Source organism: Podarcis gaigeae, assembly GCF_964106915.1.
Source record: "Podarcis gaigeae genome assembly, chromosome: W".
NCBI classification, from domain to species: Eukaryota; Metazoa; Chordata; class Lepidosauria; order Squamata; family Lacertidae; genus Podarcis; species Podarcis gaigeae.
The window spans coordinates 4,219,045-4,244,808 of NC_139695.1; the positions used below are offsets into that span (position 1 = coordinate 4,219,045).

The following is a 25,764-nucleotide window of genomic DNA, read 5'->3' on the forward strand; positions in this document are numbered from 1 at the left end:
GGCATTCAGATATTCTAATATATTTATTATGTTTCTTATATTGTCTTTCATCTGTCTGCCAGGAAGGAAACCCGCCTGATCCTTATGTATAATTTCTTGCAATACCTTTTTCATTCTCTTTGCTAATATGCTCGCAAAGATTTTATAGTCAGTATTTAACAATTAGATAGGCCTATAATTTTTTACTTGCATTAAGTCCGAATCTTGTTTTGGGATAAATGTAATAAAAGCCTCTTTCCATGTTTCTGGAATTTTTCTATTTCTCATAATATTATTCATAACTTCTTTCAGTGGTACAAGTAGAATGTGTCTCATTTCTTTATAATAACTAGCTGTAAATCCATCTGGTCCTGGAGCTTGCCTTTTTTCAACTCTTTTATCGCCTCTTTTATTTCTTCAGACTCAATTGGGGCATTCAAATTATCTTTTTTCCCCATCCGGATCTTCTGCACTTCTTTTTCCTTTAAAAATCTTTCTATTTTTCTCATGTTATTCTTTTCTTTACTTTTGTACAAATGTCTATAAAAATGAAAGAATCCTTTTCTAATCTCTTTCGGATTATCTATTTCTGTACCTTCGATGATGATTTTATTCACTGTATTCTGTTCCTTTCTTTTCTTAATCTGCCACGCTAGCCATTTTCCTGATTTATTAGCAAATTCAAAGTTCCTTTGTCTCATTCTTTTTATATTCCCTTCTACTTCCTTGTTTATTATCATTGCGAATTGTGTTTGTAGAGTCTTTATGTTCTGTCTTATCTTTTCGTTGTTAGGTTTTTTATCAGTTTTTGTTCATTCTCCATTATTTGCCTCAAAATTTCCTTCTTACCTTTCTCTCTATTTTTATTTTTCAACGCGTTTTGCTGAATGAAAAAACCTCTCATCACAGCTTTGCTGGCGTCCCATACCATATTCGTTTTTGTTCCCTTATTACAGTTGTTTACAAAATAGTCAGACAGATACTTTTGTGCACTATCTACAACTTTCTGATCATCTAGAAGGTAGTCATTAATTCTCCATCTAAAGGTTTTTTCTTCGTAGCCTTTTAATTCAAATTTTATTGCACTATGATCTGAAATTACTCTTGGTTGATTTTCAATGTCCAAGATTCTTGGAGTTAATTCATTTGAGACCCACACTTGATCAATTCTTGACATGGATTGATTTGGCTCTGAATAAAATGTGAATTGTTTCTCCAGCGGGTGTCTAAGTCTCCAAATATCAATCAAATTACAGTTCTTTATCATTGAAAAAAAGGTCTTAGGTAATTTTCCATCTTTACTCACCCCTGTTGTTCTTAATCTGTCCATTTCCATGACACCACTCCGTTCAGGTCTCCCATTATTATAATCTTCTGATCCATATATTCGAATAGTTTTTCTTCTAAGTTTTTGTAAAAGTCTGTCTTATTACCATTAGGTGCATAAATCTCGACGATTATTATTTTTTCTCCTTGCCACTTAATTTGAACTGCAATAACTCTACCTTCCTCATCCTTGAAAATTTGCTGAGTTTCAATTTTTTTCCTGATATATAAAACTACCCCTCTCTTTTTGATCTTGTCCAAGGATATAAATTCATTTCCTAATCTTTTATTAAGACTTTTTTATGTCTTCTTGGCCTCCTTACGCCCTTACCGGGCTGATTGCGGGGGAAAAGATCTCACTTTTAGTTACAAATGTCTACTTGCCACCTGGGGGTTCTTCCCCCGAACTTGGCTCTAAATGGGACTCGCTAGAAGAGCATTTGCTCTCATGCTATGTTAAGTTTCCTAATACCCCGGCCATAATAGGTGGCGATTTTAACGCCCGCACAGCAGCAAACTGGGACTCACTGACCAAAGCCAAATGGTGGGTTACTCCAAACCTTGATAATTATGATCTGGAACATATCATGAGGAGAACTTCTAAAGACCACAGAGCAAATGAGGCTGGAGTACTCCTCTATCAAATGGCCATCCGTTTAAATCTGGTCCCCTTAAATGGCACATGCCTCCCTGATATTCCTGGGGATTTTACCCACCTGAGCGTTAAATCAAACAGCGTCCTCGATTACCTGTTGGTTTCCAGGGATCTACTTAAGTGTCTTTCCTCCTTTAAGATCGAGAATGTACAATCTAGTGATCATCTTCCCCTTGTAGCCAAGCTTTCCCTGAACTGGCAGTCGGAGGCTCATAGACATGCGACCCAGATGGTAACCAACGAATCTCTCCAAGTAAGAGGAATCAAATGGTCGGAGACCCAGGCTCAAAGGTATCAGGAATTCTTTCAAAAAGAAATCCTTGGGCCCCATCCCAACATAGGCTCTGCCTCAGACGAGCATAGCATAGTGTTGAAATGCTTCCACCATCTTACGACTGATCTTACGTCCTTCTTCAGGTTACCACCCAAAATATTAAATCGAAATGAATATACTTACGGTGCCCCCTGGTATAACTCTCAGTGCAAACAAGCAAGACAGCGCCTTCGTGCTATATATAATGTATATAAGACCTCCGGTGCATCTACTCTGCCAGCTAGTTATGCACAAGCCAAGCTAGTTTACAAACGCACGCAGAAAATTGCCAAACGTGAGTGGCAACACAATCGCTGGCAGGCTCTGATTACTGCTTCAAAATCACACAGATCCAGGGAATTCTGGTCTTTGATCAACAGAAGGGTGAGGAAATACCCAAGGGCAGTCATCCCTGCACCGACATGGGAATTGTTCCTGAAGAAATGCTTCTCACAGGCAGATGCTCCCTCCGACCACCTGACGCATCTGTTTACCCACCTACCTATTTGGCCTCCCACTGATCCCGATGAAATAGCCAAGCTAATAGCTCAGCTGAAACCAGGTAAAGCCCCAGGGCCCGATCTGATCCCTGCCGAAGCCATTAAACTACACCCAAAATGGTGGGCTGGCATCTTGGCCAAAACCTTCGATGCAATCAACGCTTCTGGCCTCATCCCCAAAATATGGAAGGAGGCCATTATAGTACCAATTCATAAAAAAGGTTCTCCAACAGAGCCGGAAAACTACCGTAACATCAGCCTCCTTTCGATCATAGGGAAAATTTATGCCAGCTTTTTGCTGACTAAACTATTGCGATGGGTAGATGAGACTAATCAGATTGGCCACGAACAAGCAGGGTTCAGAACCAAACGCTCTACAACCGATCATGCAATAGTTCTTTATCATCTTGCACGGAAGTACTCCTCTCCTCCCCGGGGCTACCTTTGTGCTGCCTTCTTAGACCTAAAGGCAGCCTTTGACAGCGTTCCTAGAAATATCCTATGGGAGAAACTTGCGAAACAGGGCATTGATAGAAGACTCTTATGGCTTATAAGTCAGCTCCACGAAGATACCCTTGCCAGAGTGAGACTTACTCCTGCGGACGACCTCACAAATTCGATACCAATAAACAAGGGAGTGCGCCAAGGATGTATATTGGCTCCCTGTCTTTTCAACCTATTCATCAGCGACATGCGAGCACCCCTAGTTAACTCTTCTCAAAGTACACACACGCCTAGACTAGCGGACTACCGCTGCCCACTCCTTTTATATGTGGACGACGCGGTAATTCTATCTTATACACGTGTTGGACTAACCAGAGCTTTGAAGATCTTTGCCACGTATTGTCAACTCAACCAATTAACCATCAACCATGTTAAATCCAAGATTCTGATTTTCTCCAGAAGCTGGAGATTATACGAATGGAAGCTTGGTGGAGCAAAAATAGAGCAAGTTCTAAAATTTCAATACCTAGGAGTTATTTTTCAATACAATTTGGGGTGGAAAGCTCAAATTCAACACCTACTTAACAAGGCCAAAACTCTGTCATATGCGCTCCTCCGATTCTTTTTTTCGGATGGAGCTTTGCATGTTCCCTCGGCCCTAAAGGTGTTCAAGGCAAAAGTGGTTGCCGTGCTTGCTTATGCTGCCCCGCTTTGGGCTGTGATGACAGATCTTGCTCCTCTCGAGACGCTGCAAAATCAATTCCTACGTCGGCTCCTAATGCTCCCCCTGTGTGTAAGCAACGCAGCCATGCGACTAGAATTGAAGATCGCATCCTTAGAAACTTGCCTGTGGAAGCAAGTCTTCAATTATTGGCTATCATTGTGGCATAGATTACCAAACCACTACCTTGTCCAATGCTTATGGCGAGATGAATTCTCTAGCCTTTGGACTAGTAGAATTCATGCCAAACTCCTGAGTTATGGAATCTCTCCTTCAGATTCCCTAAAACTAGACCAAATTACTGCTCAAAGACTGATCCGCCAAAGACTGGATGACATCGATCTACAGCGAAATTGTACGCTGGGGGGAGGTGTTTGTTCGCCTCAGAACATTGGTATCACTTTAACCTACTGCGTTCCATCATACCTCTCCTCCCTTTCGACTGTTGCCCATAGACTGGCCTTCACCAAAGCGAGGTTCAATGTTTTTCCCTCCAACGTCCTGAGACATAGATTCTCAAAGGGCCAAGCCCCCGCCATGTGCGAATGTGATAAGGAGACACCGGAGTCGCTCCAGCACATTATGTTCACTTGCCCCCTGTTCAATGTGCCACGGGCAAATTTGTTGGGATCAATCATACAGAAACTAGAGGGTACCCCACCAAAATTCCACCTTGCCCAAATCTTGCAGGATAAGGATACTCATACGACCCTGAAAGTGGCAAGGTTCCTGGTCGCTGTCCTTACCCAAAAGCGACGCCAAGGAGCACTACAAGCTAACTAAGGCGTAGTATGCCATTCTATCTTATAGTATTTTATTGTTATAGTGGTGTTTTAGCGGCTGTTTTCCCCACGTGCACAAGTTGTTATTTATGTGTCGTTTTTACCTGTATGGGCCTATGGCCGTAAATAAAATTACTTACTTACTTACTATGTCTTCTTGCCACATGGGTTTCTTGTAAACAAATAATGTCCAATTTTTTCTTTTTTAAATGTTCGATTTTATTCTGTTTTTTTTATCGTTAATCCCATGAATATTCCAAGTCCATAATTTCAGCACCATTTTAACCATATTGAAAATTTTTATTACAAATTTTATAATCTGTCTACCTCTTCTTCCTCTTCCTCTTCTTCTTCTTTCTTCTTTCTTTCTTCTTCTTCTTCTTCTATCTCATCCAAGTCTACTCCTCCTGCGGCCTCCATTCCTGGTTCTACACCTCTTGCTTCTTCGTCTTCACTTCGTAGCTCTTTGTACCTTCTCAAAAATTTACTTGTTTCCTCCGGACTTGTAAGTCTATGTCTTTTACTTTTATAAACGAAGGAGATCCCTTCTGGGTATTCCCATCTGAATTCTATCTTGTTTTTCTTAAGAATTTGTATGGTTGATTTATATGGGTCTCTCGATTTTAACAGCCTAATTGGGATATCTTTTAAAATAATTATATAATTTCCTTCAATATTCAATCTCTTTTCTCTGTTCTTCTGAAGTATCAGGTTTCTCATCTCTCTATCCTTAAATGTAATCAAACAGTCTCCTGGAAACTTCCTTGCCTTAGCTGATCTTGTCTTCATTCGGAATGCATTTTGCACTGATTTTGCAACCTCATCTGTCTGCAACTCCATCCATTGTGCTATCTCTTTTATTAATTTCTCTTTGATGTTTTCTCCTTGCACCTCTGGGACAAGTCTAAATCTTAGGTTCACTTCTCGTTGCCTGAGTACTTTCATGGCAATAGCATCCCAGACCTCCTCCTGTGATTTGTTAATTTCTGACATCCCTGTTCTTATTTTCTCTTCTTCTTTCTTCACCTCCTTCATCTCCAATCTTGTCCTTTTCATCCACTCCTCCAAAGTCTGTGTCCTCCTGCTCATCTCCTTTAGTTGCCCTTTCAGCTCATTAACTGTGGCATCAATTTTTTTATCCATCTGGCCCATTCTTTTATCCATTTGTTCTAGTTTTGTTTCTAAATTCTTTTCACTCTGCTTAATATTAGAATTAATTTCTGCAAACATTTTCAAGATCTCTCCTTTAAAGTTCGCTTCTTGTTTAGATCCTCTCCTATCCGCCGGTGTTCCGCCTTCCCTCGCTTTTTTCTGTGTATGAGACATTATATTCAATTTCCTCCACCAATCTTAATGCAAAATATACAATCAAAAAACACTTTTTCAAAAAGCAGAGGGATAAACATAAATATTCTTACAGCTCCTAGAAATACTCATACACCTAATAGCAAATACAAATGTTGAAAATTAGTTTGTAACTCAGTTAAATTATAAATGCAAGTTATAACTCAAAAGATTTCGAAAATAAAACCTCCAATTACTTATATCAGTGTCAGAACCTAATTTCCATTAATAATTTCCAATTGTAGTTATAGGGCTGAACCCCTTTTACGCAACAAATATGGAACAATATTTTCTTCCTTCTTCTTGCCACCACTTAGGCTAAATCCATTCCGATCCACTGTCAGAAACAGACTTCAGGGGTAAAATAATATACTGTCCAGTCAGTTGTATTCCATTTGATCCAGTGTTTAATCTTTAAAATGGCCAAAATTGTTACGAAAGTAAAAAAAAGAAGAATGCCCAGGAGTGTCTAAAAAAAGAGAAAAAAATATCCAGGAAGAAGAGATGAAAATGTAGTCTAGAGTTCAATAATGTTGTTGTTGTTGTTGTTGTTGTTTAGTCGTTTAGTCGTGTCCGACTCTTCGTGACCCCATGGACCAGAGCACGCCAGGCACCTCTGTCCTCCACTGCCTCCCGCAGTTTGGTCAAACTCATGCTGGTAACCTCGAAAACACTATCCAACCATCTCGTCCTCTGTCGCCCCCTTCTCCTTGTGCCCTCCATCTTTCCCAACATCAGGGTCTTCTCCAGGGAGTCTTCTCTTCTCATGAGGTGGCCAAAGTACTGGAGCCTCAGCTTCACAATCTGTCCTTCCAGTGAGCACTCAGGGTTGATTTCCTTCAGTATGGAGAGGTTTGATCTTCTTGCAGTCCATGGGACTCTCAAGAGTCTCCTCCAGCACCATAATTCAAAAGCATCAATTCTTTGGCGATCAGCCTTCTTTATGGTCCAGCTCTCACTTCCATACATCACTACTGGGAAAACCATAGCTTTAACTATACGAACCTTTGTTGGCAAGGTGATGTCTCTACTTCTCAAGATGCTGTCTAGGCCTGTCATTGCCCTTCTCCCAAGAAGCAGGCGTCTTTTAATTTCGTGGCTGCTGTCACCATCTGCAGTGATCATTGAGCCCAAGAAAGTAAAATCTCTCACTACCTCCATTTCTTCCCCTTCTATTTGCCAGGAGGTGATGGGACCAGTGGCCATGATCTTCGTTTTTTTGATGTTGAGCTTCAGACCATATTTTGCACTCTCCTCTTTCACCCTCATTAAAAGGTTCTTTAATTCCTCCTCACTTTTTGCCATCAAGGTTGTGTCATCTGCATATCTGAGGTTGTTGATATTTCTTCCAGCAATCTTAATTCCGGCTAGGGATTCATCCAGCCCAGCCTTTCGCATGATGAATTCTGCATATAAGTTAAATAAGCAGGGAGACAAAATACAGCCTTGTCGTTGGTTCAAAATTGGGAGAGTTCAATAATACTGAGGTGAAAAATTTGGATTCAAGTATAAAACATTTTCCAAATATCTAAATGTCACAGTACATCCATATGTAAAATCCAACTGGCAACAGTACATTCAAATTATAGAAAGTAAGAAGAAGACACCAAATATAGAACAAGAGATTGACGAGGTAATCCAAGACCTGGTAATATAAAAATGAAAAAATTGAATTCAAATTTAAATTAAATCCAAATATACTCAAGTGACAATTTGCCACAATGCAGCCGAATAAGCAGTTCCTTCTCAGTTTCCTTCGCGGACTTAGATTTTAAAAGATGGGATTAGCGCATAAATCCTTCACTCAAACTCAGTCATTTTCCCTTTATAGTATTAAAACTAAGCTGAAAGCAGAGGTAAAAAAACACCAATAGAGGAAATATGTTACCATATATATTCAACAAATCGTTCAATCTGACTTTTTATCTCTTTTCTTCTGCTTTCTTTGTTGCTGGATTACTTTAAGCTCCGGCTAAAATGGAGATGCAAAAGTTCTATTTTATTGCGCAGTTCTTTTTTTTAACGGAAAGTACAGAGAAGCGTCTTTCTTTCTTTGCTTCCGTCAAACCAATCATTACATCTAAGACCCTCCAAAGTCACAAAATAACCAACCTCTGCTTCCTCTTTTAGTTGCCCACTTTTTGCAACTTTTTGCAACAAAATGTGCTACTTTTAGCAAACTTTCTTAGAGAAAGTTCAAACCGCTTGCAGTATCACCAACCTCTCATCCACTCTCCGCTCTTGCATTCTTGTCCGATCTCAGATGAAACTGACCTCTCTTTTCTCTCCTTTCCCCCCGAAACCTTCCTTTTTATAAAATCCAATTATAAATCCAAATTTGGCTCGAATTTCTTACGTGTGAGAATCGGTCACTCGCCCTGCAAGCCTGGGGCTGCGCTCTCGGGGGGAAGACAATGGTTTCCCGGTGCCTGCTTCGCCGCCCGCCGTTATCTTCGCTCTTGTTACGGAGTTACCTGATGGCCAGGCGATCTGCAAATGGCTCCGCTGGGATCCTGACCCTCTGGTTTCCCTCCAGAGGGGTTCTGGGGGGCTACCGCACCCTGTAGCACCCCCGTTTGCCCCTGAGAGCCCGTATTTTCCCTCTCCGAGAAAACCCCGCTTGCGTCAGGTCCGTGGCTCGACCAGAAGTTGATTACCTAGGAGTTAAGATAGACAGGTCTGAGAACGGAAGCTTTTTGCTCAGTCACATAGGCAAGATTGAGCAGTTGCTTGAGAAGTTCAGGATGTCTGACTGTGCAGGGGTCAGAACGCCCATGGAGACAAGCTACGTGAAGGACAGTCAGCTTGGGGAGCGTTCTGAGTTCCAAAACCCTGAGGTGTTTCAGTCAGCGCTAGGGAGTCTGTTGTATCTCTCTCAGTGGAGCAGACCGGACATAGCGTTTGCTTTGAATCTGCTCAGCTGGGAAGCTACAAAGCCCAGTGTGAGTGCCTGGCTAGGCATCAAGAGAGTGTTGAGGTATTTGCAGGGTACCAAAGATTTTTGCCTCACGTCAGCTGAAGGTGACGCACGGCTCACATGCTGGACTGACAGCGATTAGGCAAATCATGGAGACAGGAAATCTGTGTATGGATTGTCAGAATATGAGCTCATCGCAGCTGCAGACATCCAGCTTGTTGACTGACTGTGTTTTGGCTGACTGTGGGAAACAGCGTTCCAGTCAGTTCACAGGGCAGTTCACCGGAACTTGCTCAGAGTGCAATATGAGACCTTCCTCTTGTGATTGTACAGGAAGTCCTTGTCACTTGTTTGCCGATGTTTGAAGAGAGCAGACATGTTTTCTGTAATGCTGAAGAGTCAGAAATAAAGCCATGTAAATACACGTTTCTGACTATCTCTTTTCCCTGCCGGGGGAGCAGGAAAGAGTGGGTGTGCTCTTCCCACACTGGGAAGGGTCGCCTATAGAGACCTAGCCTGTGTTTGCTGGGGAATGCAGCCAGGGAGGTCACCGGAGATCAAGCCGGGTGCCTGGGAGAGTTTTTTTTTTTAATATTTATTAAGAATTTTTATAAAAGAAAAGCATAAATAACAAACAACATTGCTTATATCATACACAAAATTTCATAGCTTGTTTGGACTTCCTCACGTCTCCTGCTCCCACTTACATTGTTAAAAAGTTTTTTCAAGCAAATTATCATCTTGTTTACAATCTTATATCCACTCGTTTAAATATAATCTGGTAGTTCTCCCAAAGGATTTCTTTTCCTTAATCTCACTTATCATCTAATTTCAATCTAGTTTAGTGGTGGCCAATTATTTATGATCAAGCATCCTTCTTAACATTCAATCAAATTACAATATTTTTGTAAATAAATTTTAAATTTCTTCCAATCTTCTTCCATCCTTTCTTCTCCCAGGTCTCGGATTCTGCCGGTCATCTCTGCCAGTTGCATATAGTCTATCAGCTGCATCTGCCATTCTTCCAGTGTGGATAGATCTTGAGTCTTCCAATTCTTAGCAATGAGTATCCTTGCTGCTGTTGTTGCATACATAAAAAATGTTCGGTCCTTCTTTAACACCCTCTGGCCGACAATACCCAAGAGGAAGGCCTCTGGTTTCTTGGTGAAGGTATACTTAAATACCTTTTTCAGCTCATTATATATCATTTCCCCGAAGGCCTTCACTTTAGGGCAGGTCCACCAGAGGTGAAAGAATGTTCCTTCATTTTCCTTACATTTCCAACATTTATTATCAGACGAATGGTATATTTTGGCAAGTTTAACTGGGGTCATGTACCATCTATATATCATTTTCATTACATTTTCCTTCAAAGCATTACATGCCGTGAAGTTCAGCCCAGTGGTCCACAACCTTTCCCAGTCCTCAAACATGATGTTATGCCCAATATCCTGTGCCCACTTTATCATAGCAGATTTAACCAGTTCGTCTTGTGTATTCCATTTTAACAGCAAGTTATACATTCTTGATAGTACCTTAGTCTTTGGTTCTAACAGTTCTGTCTCCAACTTCGATTTCTCCACCTGGAACCCTAGTTTTTGCGGGTGCCTGGGAGAGTTGGCAGCTTCTCCCGATAGAGGCTTGATCCCAACATGGATTAGTAGTGAAGTCTGGAGACTCCCTGGTTGGGTGGAAGTCCCAGAGGCAAAGTCTTATTGCACTTTCCTCTACTGAGGCTGAGTTCAAAGATCTGTGGGGATTATTGTTTGCCCATCACTGTTTGGGAAGACAATCAACCTTGTCTTAACCTGGCAGAGTCTGGACAGTTTAAGTCCAGAACCAAACATTTGGACATACGTTTCCAGAATGTGTGTCAGTGTCCAGGCAGGTTTGATACGGCTGAAGTACTGTATGAGCCAAGAGAACCTGGCAGATGGGTTTACTAAACCTTTGAGCTTCCAGCGTCATGGGGAGTTCTGTGCAGGGTTGTCTTTGGGGTAAGTGGTTGTACTTACAGTTTCCCTCAGTATGCGAGACGAGAGGGGGTGTGAGGAGAATCAGAACTCACAGGGTTAAACAGTTCTGTGTGACGTCTCACATTCTGAGGCGTGGTTTATTTCACATACAGGAATCTTTCTTTGTGTGTGAGTTACTTTCACTGTTTGCTGATGAGCCGGGGAGGGTGGCTGCTCGATCTCTCGGCTGATTTTATTATGCTATGCTGTACATGATTAAAGGTTTCTTAGATGAGAAAGAAGTTTGTGCATGGACTATGATTTATTGCACCTACACAAGGCACACACCGCTGCTGCGAAACTTTGCTTGGGGCCAGGAAGACGTCTTAAGACTCAGGGGCACAGGGAAGTGTGCTGGACGCCACTCTAACCCAAGACTGCGTACTTGATGATGAACCAAGACACTCCAGACCTGATTGAAGTCCCAACGGAAGAAGTGGAGAGGCTGAGAGTGAGAGGTGGAGAGGGGATTTATTTATTTTTAATGTGTTGCATTTATATGCCACTTTTCTTGATTCTCCCCCTCCTCATTTCATCCCTGTGAGGTGGATTAAGCTGAGAGGCAGTGACTGGCCCCCAAGGTCACCCAGAGAGCATCATGGCTGAGCGGGAATTCGAACCCTGGTCTCTTCCAAGTCCTAGTCCAACACTCTAACCCCTACATCCAATGTCGGCAACTTAAGGCCCATGGGCTGGAAGCGGCCCACGAAGGCCATTTAACCAGCCCACAAGCCACCCCCAAACCAAGCTGCCCACTCAGCGAGTCCCCGCGTGCTGCGCTAAACCAGCGCAGTGTGGTGCAGGGACTCTCTTCTGCAGCTCCAGAAATTGCATCTATGCATGCCCAGATGCTGGAAATCGCTTCTGTGCAGGTTAGATTTTCAGCATCTGGGCATGCGCGGAAGCAATTTTCGGCGCCACAGTCATGCGCAGATGCAATTTCTAGCGTCGTGCTGCGCTGGTCTGGCCCACAGAGGATCTCCACAGGAGTGATCTGGCCCATGCCTGGTACGCCTTGCCAATCCCTGCCCTACACCACACTGGGTCTCTGGTAATGCTGGGTCATGTATGTGGTGGCTTAGTCCCCTTTCTTCTGCCCAAATGTCATTGCCAATAAATGCCATGACTCCACCCCCATCCTGGTTTCCCCTGTGCTGCTTTGGTGAGGCCTGGTGGGGTCAGCTTGGACTGGAAGGTGAAACTGAACTACACTGAAAATTAATAGGGGCATAGGACAAGGATAGCCTGACCACCGTAGTCCATGTGCTGGTAACCTTGGGGCTGGGCTACTGCCATGGACTCTGTGTGGGGCTGCCCTTGGGCCCAGTGTGAAAGCTGCAGATGGTGCAGGATGTGGCGTCCAGATTGCTGATGGGGTCACCTGGCCAACAATATGTGACACCCTTGTTAAAACAGCTGCACTGGCTGCCCATCTGCTACCAAGCCAGGTTCAATGTCCTTGAAAAAATTTACAAAACCCTGATCAACTTAGGTCCAGCGAACCTCAGGGATCGCCTGAACTCTTATATTCCAGTTCAGTCATTAAGATAATCTGCAGGCACATTGCTGGTCATTTCATGAGATGGGGAGGCTCATTTGACAACAAGAAGAAACCAGCCATTTAGTGTCAAGGGCTGGTTCTGTGGAACACTCTGCCACTAGGGATTCAGCGGGCGTCTTCTGTGCCAGCCTTTTGAACACCTGCTGAAAGCTTTTCTATCTTCTATTGCTTATGCAGGCAATTAAGAATATGTCTTCCCACAGTAGCTATCTGGTTTAAACTTTTTAAATATGGTTTCATGTGGTTTTTATTGTATGCGCAATTGCTCTGCCTACTTTTGCCTCTGGCCTCATCCAGCAACCGTGCCTGAAGGTTATCCAGAAGGGATTGAAAAAGTTTCCACACCCCTGCCTTGTACAGATGGCTGAGAGAGTTGGTGATCTGATTGTTTTCTGTTCTTCTCTGAAGCATATTGTCAGAGCCACCCGAGGTCCCAGCTCACAAGAGACCAAAATCCAGTCCAAGTTATATACAAAAGGTTTTATTGAAGAACATTGTTGTCGTTACATCCAAGCTCCGTGGCTCAGCATCTGTTACCCTTAGATGTTTGAAGTCCCCTCTGAGTCAGTCCCGCCCCTGCACCAGCTTAAGAGGCTTGTACTGCTCCACCTTTTCCTCTCCTTCCTTTTCCGCAGGGTCTTCCTGCCCCCCTGTGCTCCCTCCCTTCGGGACTCCCCCGAGGCTGAGTCTTCTGCCGCCTGCTCCCCCCTCCTTCGTGCTTTGGGACCAGGCTCCTCCTCAGGGCTCTCCTCATTTCCGCGCGCCTCCACATTTGAACTTGGCGCGCGTACGTTGCCTCTGACCTTCCTTTCGACCGTTACGCTACTCTCGGTACTACACTCCTCCCCTTCCTGCAGGATTTTCTGCTCCGAACTCCTTCCCCTCTCTGCTCCCTGTTCTGCTCCTTCTGACACACTGGTAACTCCACCCCCTTCACTCCGTTCCGACGGAGAGGCCGGTCCCGATCTCCAACCCCCACTGGGGATTCCCTCTTCGTTCCCCTGCTTCTGACTGCTTCCCTCTCTACTGCCCCTTGGCCTGACCAGGGGGGCTCCCTTTTGGGAATCCTCGGATTCACTTGACGGACTCACTGACAACCTCGGGTCATCGTCGTCCTCTTCCTCGTCACCCTGGGACCCCTCCCCCTCGCTCTCTGTCCCTGAAACCCTGACATCCATCCCCCCCTCGAAGCCCCCCCTTCCCCCCTCCCGCCCATCGGGTGCAGGTTGTAGGAGCTGCAGCTCTTCGGAGGTGGATGCAGGATACAGGTTGTGTACCTCCATATCCTCTGCTTGCCGTTCGGTGTATGAGTGTTCGAATTCGGGTTCTTGACCCAAAGTGTTCTCTTCTCCCTCTTCCATTGGTACCTCGTCTGGTGCTGCCGGCCAAGGTCCCGTCAGCCATTTCCTGCGCCAGTCCTCCTCTGGTTGCTCGTCCCACCAATAGGAGGTTTCTGTGTCCACCCCTGAGCACGATCCCCTGGGCGGGCTAGATTCTGGCGTTCTCTCCTCGGCTGAAGAAAAACCCCGGAAAGTACTGCCTGAGAGTGTGGGCGTAAAGAGCCAGTCATCAAAGTACTCGGCTGGCATGGGTCTATGCGGGAAAAGGGCATGGAACTCGTCTTTTAGAAGAGGTTCGTCTAAAGCGTAGCCCGGCACCCAACCGTTGGCACTGGCTGGAGTGCCCTCTGTGGCTAGAAAGTATTCTACCCCCTCTTCCCCCCATCTCGAGTCCAGGATTTCTGTGACCTCGTTGAGTGGTTCGGCCCTAGGCGCCCTCTCCCTCTCCTGTGACTTAGTGTGTAGTTGCGGGACTGTTTCAGACTCCTGAAACCTGTGCGGTGCCTTGTAGGGGGTGAGCACCGACCTATGAAATACCGGATGCACTCTGGAACCTTCGGGGAGGGCTAGTCGAAAGGCTACAGGGTTGATCTTAGCCTCCACTTGGTACGGCCCTAACTGCCTGTGCCCTAGCTTCTTCTTGGCCAACGACTTGGCTGGCATGGCTTGGGCGGCTAACCACACCCAGTCCCCCACCTGGATCTCCTCCCCCGCTCTCCTGTTTTTGTCTGCCTGCACCTTATATGCTTGCTTGGCCAGCTCCAAATGTCTCCGCAACTCTTCGTGCACCTCCTGCAGCTCCGCTGCAAACTGGTCGGCTTCTTGCGGCACCCCCTCTCTCGGTGCCCCGAACCCCGGGAAGGTTCTGGGATGCCGACCGTTGTTCGCGAAGAACGGCGTCACCCCCGTGGACGCGTGCTTCGTGTTGTTATAGGCAAACTCTGCCATCGGCAGGTAGTCCACCCAAGCTGCGGGTCGCTGATTGGCGTAACATCTCAGGTACTGCTGCATGATCGCGTTGACCCTCTCAGCTTGGCCGTTGGTCTGTGGGTGTCTCGCCGACGTAAGGTTGATCTTGACGTTCAGGATACCTAAAAGCTTCTGCCAAAAATTGGAAACAAACTGGCGCCCCCTGTCGGACAGGATGGACTGCGGCAGCCCATGCACCTTGAACACGTGATCAATGAAGAGTTTGGCAGTCTGCTCCGCCGTCGCCACCTTTGCGCACGGAATGAAGTGCGCCATCTTGGTGAACAGGTCCACAACCACCAGTACCGCTGTCTTCCCTCTGGAGCTGGGCAGGTCAGTAACGAAGTCCAGGGCTACCCTCTCCCACGGTTGCTGTGGCGTTTCCAGCGGTTCCAACAGCCCCGCTGGCTTCTGGTGTACTGGCTTGAACCTCTGACAAGTGTCACACCTGGCGACGTAATCCACTACCTCTCCGCGCATCCGGGGCCACCAAAAGTCCCTTGCCACCAGTTCTATTGTCTTCTCCTTACCGAAGTGGCCAGCACTGGGGGCGTCGTGCAACTGCTGCAGAACCTTTGCGCGAAGCTCGTCGCTTGGCACGTAGAGGGCACCTTTGCGAGTTAGCAGTCCGTCGCGCAGTTGGAACTCTTCTCCACCCTGCACACCTCTGCGCAACTCCTCCATTTTGGACTGTGCGAACTGATCCACTTGCAACGCGCGTCGCACCGCGTCCAGATCTACTGCGATGGCAGCGCACGACCACGCCTGCGGTGCGAAAATGTGCTTGGCTGCTACTGGCGCCGCTTCATCGAGATATTGCGGTTTCCTGGATAGCGCATCGGCTATAACGTTGGAATCTCCTGGGATGTACTCTATCCGAAAGTCGAAATCCGCGAAGAATTCCGCCCAGCGCATGTGTCTCTGGCTTTGGAGCTTCGCCGTGCGCCAATACTCTAGGTTCTTGTGATCCGTGCGGACCTGTACTGTGTGCTTGGCTCCTATGAGGAAGTGTCGCCACGCTTTGAAAGCTGCGTGAATGGCTAACAGCTCCCTGTCCCATATGGTGTAGTTTTGCTCCGCCTTGCTGAGCTTTCGGGAGTAAAAGGCACCGGGTCTCCAGTTTCCATGTGGATCTTCTTGCAGGAGTACAGCTCCAACCGCCCTGTCTGACGCGTCGGTCTCCACTCGCATGGGCCTGCCTGGATTCACGTGCAGCAGTTGCTCCTCGTAGGCGAAAAGGCTTTTAAGCTTCCGAAAAGAGCGCTCCGCCTGTTCCGTCCACACGAACCTCTTCTTCTTGGAACTCAGAGTGTCCGTGATCGCTGCTGTCTCCTTTGCAAAACCTCTGATGAATTTGCGGTAGAAGTTGGCGAAGCCGACGAACCTCTGGACTTCCTTCCGATTGCGTGGGCTCTTCCAGTCCAACACCGCGCGGACCTTGACGCTGTCCATGGCCAGCCCCTTGTCGGACAGCTTGTAGCCCAGGAAATCCACCTCCGTCACATCAAACTGGCACTTCTCTAACTTGGCGTAGAGCCTGTTCTCCCGTAGTCTTTGCAGGACTTCCTTTACGTCCCTCTCGTGGGCCTCTTCCGTCTCCGAAAAGATCAGGATGTCGTCGAGGAAACACACACATTTCTTGTAGAGGAGTCCCGCTAGCACGTGATGCATAAAGGCTTGGAATACGTGAGATCCATTTTGGAGACCAAACGGCATAACTCTGTATTCATACGTGCCCAGAGGCGTGAACATGGCCGTTTTCCACTCATCGCCCTCCCGGATGCGTATGAGGTTATACGCTCCACGCAGATCCAATTTGGTGAAGATCTTCCCCTTCCTCACGGTTGCTAGGAGATCATCTATCTTGGGCATGGGGAAGGCCTTGGGCTTGGTCATACTGTTTATGAACCTGTAATCCACAATGAGTCTTTTTTGGGGCGTGTCTCTCTTCTTTACAAAGAACACAGGACTGCCCCCCACTGCTTTCGATTCCCGGATGAATCCACGCTTCAAATTGTGCTCTATGAACTCCCTGAGCTCTTGCATCTCGTCCTCAGACATGGAATACAGTTTTGCAGTCGGCAACTGCGCCCCCGGCACCAGGTCGATGGCACAATCATAAGGTCTGTGGGGCGGCAACTGGTCAGCTTCCTTCTCGCAGAAAACCTCCAGGAACCCTTCGTACTTGCTAGGTACTTTCTGCACCATGCCAAGTCGCAGCTGGTGCTCAGCCCCCTCCTCCTGGCAGGACTGGATGCAATTTTGAGCACAGTACGATGAGCAAAAGGTGATCTGGCGTTGGTACCACGCTACAGCAGGACTGTGTTTCTCCAGCCAACTCATGCCTAATACTATAGGCGTGTCAGACAGTTGGGTGACATTGAAGCTAATGACTTCTCTGTGATCTCCTATCCGCATCACCATGGGAGGTGTCTGTTGCACAACTTGCCCTCCTAGCAATTTCCTGCCATCCACTGTGACTACGTTCAGAGGCGTTGTGGCGGGCAGAAGCGCTATGCGATGCTGCTTGACGAATTGCATCCCCACGAAATCGGCATTGCTCCCCGAATCGATCGTGAGGGGCACTTCTAGGGTGGTCCCATTTGGCAACTGAAGTGTTGCAGTGAGCTGCACCGCTGGCTTGGGTGGTAAAGGGTCTGTGGGTTGCAAAGACGCTGGGGACTGTTCTACAGATTCGCCTGGCTGAGCCCCAGCAATTCTGCTTGCAGCCAGGCATTGTCGTTTCCCTGAGGTTCCTCTTCCTGGATCACTTCTGCAGCTACCGTCGCTAAAGCTGCAGTGTGTTTCTGGAGCCTCTGGGGGCACTCTTTCGCCATGTGCAGTGCACTGTCGCAGATGTAACACTTCCTGGTCCCTCTAGGAGGCTTCGCCTTTACTGCACCGGAAACTGGGGCTCTGGCTGTTGCTTGAGCCTTAGCACCACCAAGTTCCATCGGCTCCTCCACCTGCCTCCCGAGCGGCGAGGGATGTGACTGACTGAACTCCCTGGGGATGAAAGAAGACGTCCTCGCTGGTGGACGCACCTGACGTTCTTCCTCATTGTGCCAAGGACGTCCCTCGTGACGTATGCCAATCGCCAGAGCCCTCTGCACCACCTGCTCCAGGGTCTGAGGTCTGTCTCCCCTGGCAAGTTCGTCCTTTATGGGACCGCTGAGACCCTCCCAGAACAAATCCCTCACAGGTGTGCAGTCTTTCTCCCAGCGTAACGCAGTCAGTAAAGCAAAAAATCTGGAATGGTACTGACGCACAGTGGCTTTGCCTTGCCGCAGTCCAAACATCTCCCTGCGTGCAAGATCCAAATCTACGGTTGACTGGAAGCAGGCATCCATCGCTTTAATGAATTCATCAGAATCGCGGCGGGCAGGGCCATCTTCACGCCACAAATTGCGCAACCAGTCTCTGGCCGGCCCATGCAAGTGAGAAACAATAAACCCCACTTTCTCCTCCTCATCTTTAAAGTCATGACGAAGCAAGTGTAATGCATACAAAACGTCTGCTCTGAAACTGGGGTAGTGCTTCAGGTTCCCATCGAAGTGGGTGACTAGGCTGCCCCCCCGCCTTCCAAGTCCAATGCCCTCTGATCTGGACCCTGGGAACCCTTCCCTGTTTGCACGCTCCCACCTTGTTTGCAGGTCCTGGCAGCGCTTCTCCATTTCGTCATGCTTCTTCTGAGACGCAAGGACTGCAGCGGTGAGTTCGGAAACTGTAGTTCGCAGTGCTGTCAGCTGATCCTCCGCACTCATGGCTATCACCGTTTGTGAGCTTTGCAAAAAAAAATTTTGCGTTCTTTGGGAGGGGACTTACTGTCAGAGCCACCCGAGGTCCCAGCTCACAAGAGACCAAAATCCAGTCCAAGTTATATACAAAAGGTTTTATTGAAGAACATTGTTGTCGTTACATCCAAGCTCCGTGGCTCAGCATCTGTTACCCTTAGATGTTTGAAGTCCCCTCTGAGTCAGTCCCGCCCCTGCACCAGCTTAAGAGGCTTGTACTGCTCCACCTTTTCCTCTCCTTCCTTTTCCGCAGGGTCTTCCTGCCCCCCTGTGCTCCCTCCCTTCGGGACTCCCCCGAGGCTGAGTCTTCTGACGCCTGCTCCCCCCTCCTTCGTGCTTTGGGACCAGGCTCCTCCTCAGGGCTCTCCTCATTTCCGCGCGCCTCCACATTTGAACTTGGCGCGCGTACGTTGCCTCTGACCTTCCTTTCGACCGTTACGCTACTCTCGGTACTACACTCCTCCCCTTCCTGCAGGATTTTCTGCTCCGAACTCCTTCCCCTCTCTGCTCCCTGTTCTGCTCCTTCTGACACACTGGTAACTCCACCCCCTTCACTCCGTTCCGACGGAGAGGCCGGTCCCGATCTCCAACCCCCACTGGGGATTCCCTCTTCGTTCCCCTGCTTCTGACTGCTTCCCTCTCTACTGCCTCTTGGCCTGACCAGGGGGGCTCCCTTTTGGGAATCCTCGGATTCACTTGACGGACTCACTGACAACCTCGGGTCATCGTCGTCCTCTTCCTCGTCACCCTGGGACCCCTCCCCCTCGCTCTCTGTCCCTGAAACCCTGACACATATAATTTTTATTTGATAATTATCTGTGGTGTTTGTTTTTAGGATGTTTCTCATTGCTTAGAGATTTTCTTCTCTAAAGGTTTTTACTGAAGTAAATCAACCAGATCAATACAATAAAAAACCCTAGAAGTGCAAAAAGGCAGCACAGTATATTTGAGTGAGACTCAATATTTGGTTGGTGAGGCACTTAAGACTGTCAGGAAAGCCAAATTTCACGTTGTACGATGGAGAGGTGCGCCCTGTGTGTCTGTGTTTGTTGCATGTAAGATGAAATCCCACCAAACAGGGTATGTCATAAGGGAAATGATTTGATATTGCTTTATATATCTTTGTAACTTTGTATTAATATAACAACTGAGTATTTTAGTAATATTTTGTTTGAGTTACCTGGTTTTTGTACATCACTCAGAGATATTTTTAATATATTAAGTGGTGTAGAAATTAAATTATCAATAATCAATATACATGATGCAAATAAATGACGGACAGCCTGGTCCTTGCCACAACCAGGCCACAGAGCTTCTGCTACTTCCCACGAAGGTCTGCGCCAGATCACCATGACCAACACCTGGTATGGCTACAGTTCCCTCCAGCGCCATCTCACCAGTGGCAATGCTGTGCTCAAGGATGCAGCAGTGTCAGACGGAGGCAGGAGGTAGGTGAATCAGGTCATTGCTCAGGCCTTTCCTACCTGCCCCAACCTCCTGATTTATTTTTCACCTAGCTCCTTTAGTACGCTGCAGCTCATCAGGCCCTGGATATTTGAATTCATTTAAAGTAGCTGGGGGTTCCCTTACCATCTCTTTTCCTATCCTGGACTGCAGCTCCCTCCATACATCATTGATTTGGTTATCACCAGGTTGGGCATCACTTTCCTTTTGGGTGAAGACAGAGGCAAAGTAGGTGTTGAGTAGTTCCGCCTTCTCTCTGTCGCCCAATAGCCTTTCCCCTTCTTCTCCATGCAGAGGACCCTCCACTTGCTTGTTCTTCCTCTTACTTCGGACATAGCCCCCAACCCCTTTTTTATTATTTCTAACCTCTCTTGCAAGGCTGAGCTCATTCTGAGCTTTAGCCAGCCTGACTTTGCCCCTGCAACTGTTGGCTACTCGTGCATACTCCTCCTTAGTGATTTCCCCCTTTTGCCATTTCTTGACTCTCAGCTCATCTGTAAGCTCCTTATGCAGCCACAGTGGTTTCCTTAGATACCTCCCACTTTTCTTTCTTGTTGGAATTGTCTGCAATTGGGGGTCTTCAATATTTCTCCTTTTGGAAACTCCCATCCATCTTGGACTCCCTTCTCTTTGAGTATTTCTGACCATGGGATCTCACCCAGTAGCTGCTTAAGCTTTTTAAAATTGGCCGCCTTAAAGTTCAGAGTGCATGTCTGACTACACTCAGCTTTCCCTTGCCTCTGTATCATGAAACCCAAGAGGACACGATCATTTCCTCCCAAGTTTCTGAGCACTTCCACTTCATCAATCATCTCCTCCCTGTTGCTGAGGACCAGGTCCAAGATAGATGATCCCCTTCTTGCTTCTTCCACCTTCTGGGATGAAATTGTCAGTGAGGCAATGGAGGAATTTGTTGGACCTTACATTCTTGGCAGCGTTTGAGTTTCAACAGATATTGGAGAAGTTGAAGTCTTCCATGACCACTATATCTCTCCTCTCCTCTGAACATGTGCAGAGGAGGGCGACCAAGATGATTAAGGGTCTGGAAACTAAGCCTTACAAGGAGTGCTTGAAGGAGCTGGGTATGTTTAGCCTGGAAAAGAGGAGACTGAGAGAAGATATTATAGCTATCTTCAAATATCTTAAGGGCTGTCACATGGAAGAGAGAACAAGCTTCTTTTCTCCTGCTCTGGAGGGCAAGACTCAAACTAATGGCTTCAAGTTACAAGAAAGGAGATTCCGACTAAACATACATGACAGATGGCCATCCAACCTCTGCTTTAAAACCTCCAAGGAAGAAGAGCCCACAACCTCCTGAGGGAGACCGTTCCACTGTTAAACAGCACTTTACCATCAGAAAGTTCTTCCTGATGCGTAGTCAGAATTTCTCCTTTCTTGTAACTTGAAGGCACTGGTTTGAGTCCTCACCTCCAGAGTAGGAGAAAACAAGCTTGCTCCCTCTTCCATGCGACAGCCCTTGAGATATTTGAAGTTGGCTCTAACATCTCCTCTCAGCCTCCTCTTTTCCAGGTTAACCTTCCCAGCTCCTTCAACTGTTCCTCATGAGACTTGGTTTGCAGACCCTGAATCATCTTGGTTGCCCTCCTTTGCACACCTTCCAGCTTGTCAATATCCTTCTTAATTTGTGGCGCCCAGAACTGGACACAGTATTCCAGGTGTGGTCTGACCAAGGCAATGTAAACTCACCTGAGTTAGGTGGACCAATGATTTTTCTTGGTATAGAACAGCTTCCTAAAGCAAATAATGGCACCATTTAGCCAAAGCTAAGCAGGTCCAGGTCTGGCCACTTTATAGGTGGGTGACCACCTGGGAACCAGATGTGTGTTTCCATGATGGAAAGAAGGATGTATATTAGGGCTGCCATGTTTCAAAAAGTGAAAATCCTGACACAAAAGTTGTTGCCTTGAGGTGAAAACCGCAGAATCGAATGGTCTTTCTGGGAAAGGTCTTCTTCCTGCAGTGCATCACTAAACTATGGAACTCGCTCCCATAGAAGGCAGAGGCACTGAGAGCCACCAACTTACATGGCTTTACAAGAGGATTAGACAAATTCACAGAGGAGGAGAGGGCTATCAATGGCTCCTGGCCACAATTGCTATGCTCCGCCTTCACGATCAAAGGCAGCAACATGTGCAAACACCAATTGCTGGGGGGGGGGGGGGCTCTTGTGCTTGAATCCTGCTTGTAGGCTTCCCGTAATAGGCCACTGTGAGAACAGGAGGCTGGGCTAGATGAGCCATTGGCCTGATCAAGAAAAACTCTTCTTGTATTAGGTATCAGGTACAGTATTTGTGTGTGATAAGCAATAGATTGTGGACCACCCTTGTGTGGTTTTTTTTGGGGGGGACACAAGGTGGCACTTTACAAAATGCAGTATAAAATCACAACAGGAAATAACAAAAGTTTGCTACAAGAATCCTCAGGACAGCAATGAGCATTCATGAATTAAGCAGAACTGTGGATGCACCACACCTACTAATACAAATTAATGATTACTAAAGCTCAAGTGAGCAGAATGAATTTGGCCCTGGAGTCTAAAAGTGAGGGTCATCATGGCACCTCTGCTGCTTGTGGAACGCTCTCCCCGGGGAGGCTCCCGTGGTGCCATTGTAACATATCTGCAGCACCAGGCGAAAACATTCCTTTTAAACAAGGCCTTTGGCTTTTACTTATCTATGCCTTTTAGAGTAAGTGGGATGTATTAATGTATGCCCATCCCTGCCATATTTTAATGTGTATATGTGGGTTTGTTTGTTGGTGAGTGGTTGAGTTGCTTTGGCAAAAAACAAAAGTGTCTAGTAAATAAATAAACAAACAACCTTTTTCCATTTCTGCCCCAGGTACTTGAGCACCCAGGCAGGCTCCTCCATCATCTCCTCCTCTCTGGTCAGCAACTACGAGGAAATCAGCACCACCGTGCATTACCACCTCTGGCACCGGGTCCAGGTGAGACTTTGCAGTGCAATCCTGCTGCAAATGGGCATCTTTGTGGATAAACATGTGGAGCAGGGGAGAAGAAGACAATGGTTGTGGAAGGGCATGGAGTATGTGGAAGAGCCATAGCTCATTGACAGAGCAGAAGGTCCTGGGTTAAATCCCCAGCCACTCTGGGCGGCTAAATCCAGGTACAGCTGGAAGAGATTTCTGCTTGAAACTCTGTCCATTGGTGTGGAGAAGTGGCTCCCCCACTTTGGGGGGCCACTGCCCCCTTGGTTTCATCAACTCATCCCCAGTGACTTTACTCTACCCTATAAATTGCATTATTCAGATTAGCAGTTTGCACGGCCCACTAAAAAAAGATCACAACACCGTCAAACAGTGTTGATTTCCCATTTGTTCACAATGCAGTTGAAACTAGTAAGTTTCATTAACTCAGCAAAACGGATGAACTTGAATTGATCCAGTGATACCAGTGCTTCAGAGCCTGATAGTCACTTACACTTCCAATGCCCCCCTGCTGCCCCCTTACCTCTCAGTGCCCCCCAGGTAATTCCACTGCCCCCCAGGGGCGCTACTGCTCACTTTGGGAACCTCTGAGCTAGATAGATGGAACAAAGGTCTGGTAACTTGCTATGTTCCTGTGAAGGGACACTGGTGCAGACCAGGGCTGCCCAAGATGTTTTGCTGCCTGAGGCAAAGGGTAAGATTGTGCCCTCCTCGAGGACTTCCGGTCAGCGCCAGCGATTAATGGCGGATTCCCTCTGAGCTCCGGAGGGAATCGGCTCTGAGGAACTGGGTCTTGCCGCTGCGGCGAAGCGGGGACCCCAAAAAATCACAGGCGGTGAAGCGAGGAGACTCGGTGGGCACCATTTGCTGTGAGGGAGCCTTTTTAAAGGCCTCGAAACGGGACGGGTGAGCGGTGCGGTGCTGAGAGTTGACTACCCATTCCGTGGAGTGAAGCCGCATGGCCATTATCGGAGAGCGCTGATTTCTTTCTGGAAAATTGGACTCTAAAGCAACTACCCGTGAGTAGGTTTAATTGACTCAATTGGAGGAAAATTAGAAGAATTTTGGCATCGAAACGGGAAAGGTATAAACAGGAAGTCTGCCTTTCCTGCCTGTAAATAGACTAAAGCAAAGAGACTGTAAAGCTGTAACTTTGAAAGACCTTTTGCTTTTAAAAAGATCAAATCCAGCACCAAAAAAAAGCGGTTCCCCTCCTGTTTGCAGGAGCGGAGGGGGAGGAATTTGTGCACTATATACCTGCAAGAAAGGGGGAGAGTAAAGATATATCCGCTGCCTTAAAAACCTGGGAACGGGCTGCCTTTGACAGGGAAGATCAGTGGGATGTCAGCACGTTAAAGGTAAAGACTGTTGAAATAACTCTGCGAAAGATACAGTGTCTCTAGACTGTTTTTGAAAATAAAGTAACCTTCAAGGAAATTGAAACTGTGGCTTTCTAGGGGATATGGGGGACCTATAAGGACCATATTTGTTTCAAAAAATTGCAAAGTGAAGTTGGAAGTGTGTCCCCCTAGAGGAGACTTTGTTGCAACAACAATTAAGCCACTAAGCAGCTAAGCCATTGGAAAATTCCTTCTCAAAACAAATCTACAGGCGTGAGACTGACCTTGGCTTTGCATGAGAGTGTTATGGCAAATGATAAAGGGAAAATAGAGCTGGTACAGGAAAAAACTACCAGGTCTGGCAGACAATACAAGATTGACGTTTCACACCAGCGAAGGGCTTCAACATCTGGAGGCACAGGAGCAGCTGCCGCCTTGCAAATTAAATCAAAAGCTATGTTATCTGAAGATGCTTTGGCACAGGCACTTGGCAAAATCAATGAATCTTTGGAAAATTTAACGAAACAGGTAGCAGAGACAAATAAACAAGTTGCAGGAACTAACAAACAAGTAGCTGAGGCCTCAGCAAAAATTGATTTGAACACTACAAGTATTAATGAATTGGGAAAGAAGGTGAACTCTAATACACAGTCCATTGAAAAACTTCTAGAGGAATCTGCCACGACTCGAAAGATTGCAGAGGAAGCTAAGGAAATCGCAATTGCTACCCAGGAGAAGATACCACCGGTGTACAAGAAATTAGAGGACCACGATCTGACACTGTCTATGATTGAACTACAAGGAAAGGAGAGAAATTTAAGAATTAGAGCAGTACCTGAAAGTGAGAAGGATAATTTGGCGGACTTCCTTACAAAGGAATTTATGGATTTTTGGCAACAGGGCCAGGAGAAGGAAGAATTTAAGATAGTGAGTGCATTTAGACTTGGTAAAAGACAAAGAAAGAATAAGGCAAGAGACTGTTTGATTACTTTAAGAACAAAAGAAGAAAGAGATAAAATTTTGAATTTGCACTACCAAAGAACTTTGGAAATTGAAGACTCATTTGTGGAGATCTTTAAGGATATACCGAAACATATTTTGGATGTAAGGACCTACTACAGAGATCTGGTTGTTTTATTGAGAAGAAACAGCATACTCTTCAGGTGGGAATTCCCCCAGGGCCTATCCTTCAAATATAAAGGAAGGAAAATAAGAATAAGGACAGTGAATGACAAAGGCAAGTTTTTGAAAGACCACGAAGAGGACCTTCAGAAAGAAGCGGAATCTGGAGAGGAGCCAATTGCATCAGGAAAAGGAATACTAGACATAGCAA

The 25,764-nt window shown here is 46.5% G+C and overlaps 1 protein-coding gene and 1 long non-coding RNA gene across 2 annotated transcripts in view; one reads left to right on the forward strand and one right to left on the reverse strand.

Annotated features, from left to right (window-relative positions):
• Positions 1-9,556, forward strand: part of LOC310835938 (uncharacterized protein) — a 319,418-nt gene extending 309,862 nt beyond the window's left edge. Inside the window, exon 2 of the mRNA XM_083720894.1 lies at positions 9,405-9,556. Coding sequence (XP_083577020.1) covers positions 9,405-9,488 — 84 coding nt within the window. The 3' untranslated portion in view covers positions 9,489-9,556. The remainder of the gene's footprint in view (positions 1-9,404) is intronic.
• LOC310836021 overlaps positions 1-25,764 on the reverse strand; it is a 180,108-nt gene that overhangs the window by 107,126 nt on the left and 47,218 nt on the right. The window lies entirely within an intron of this gene.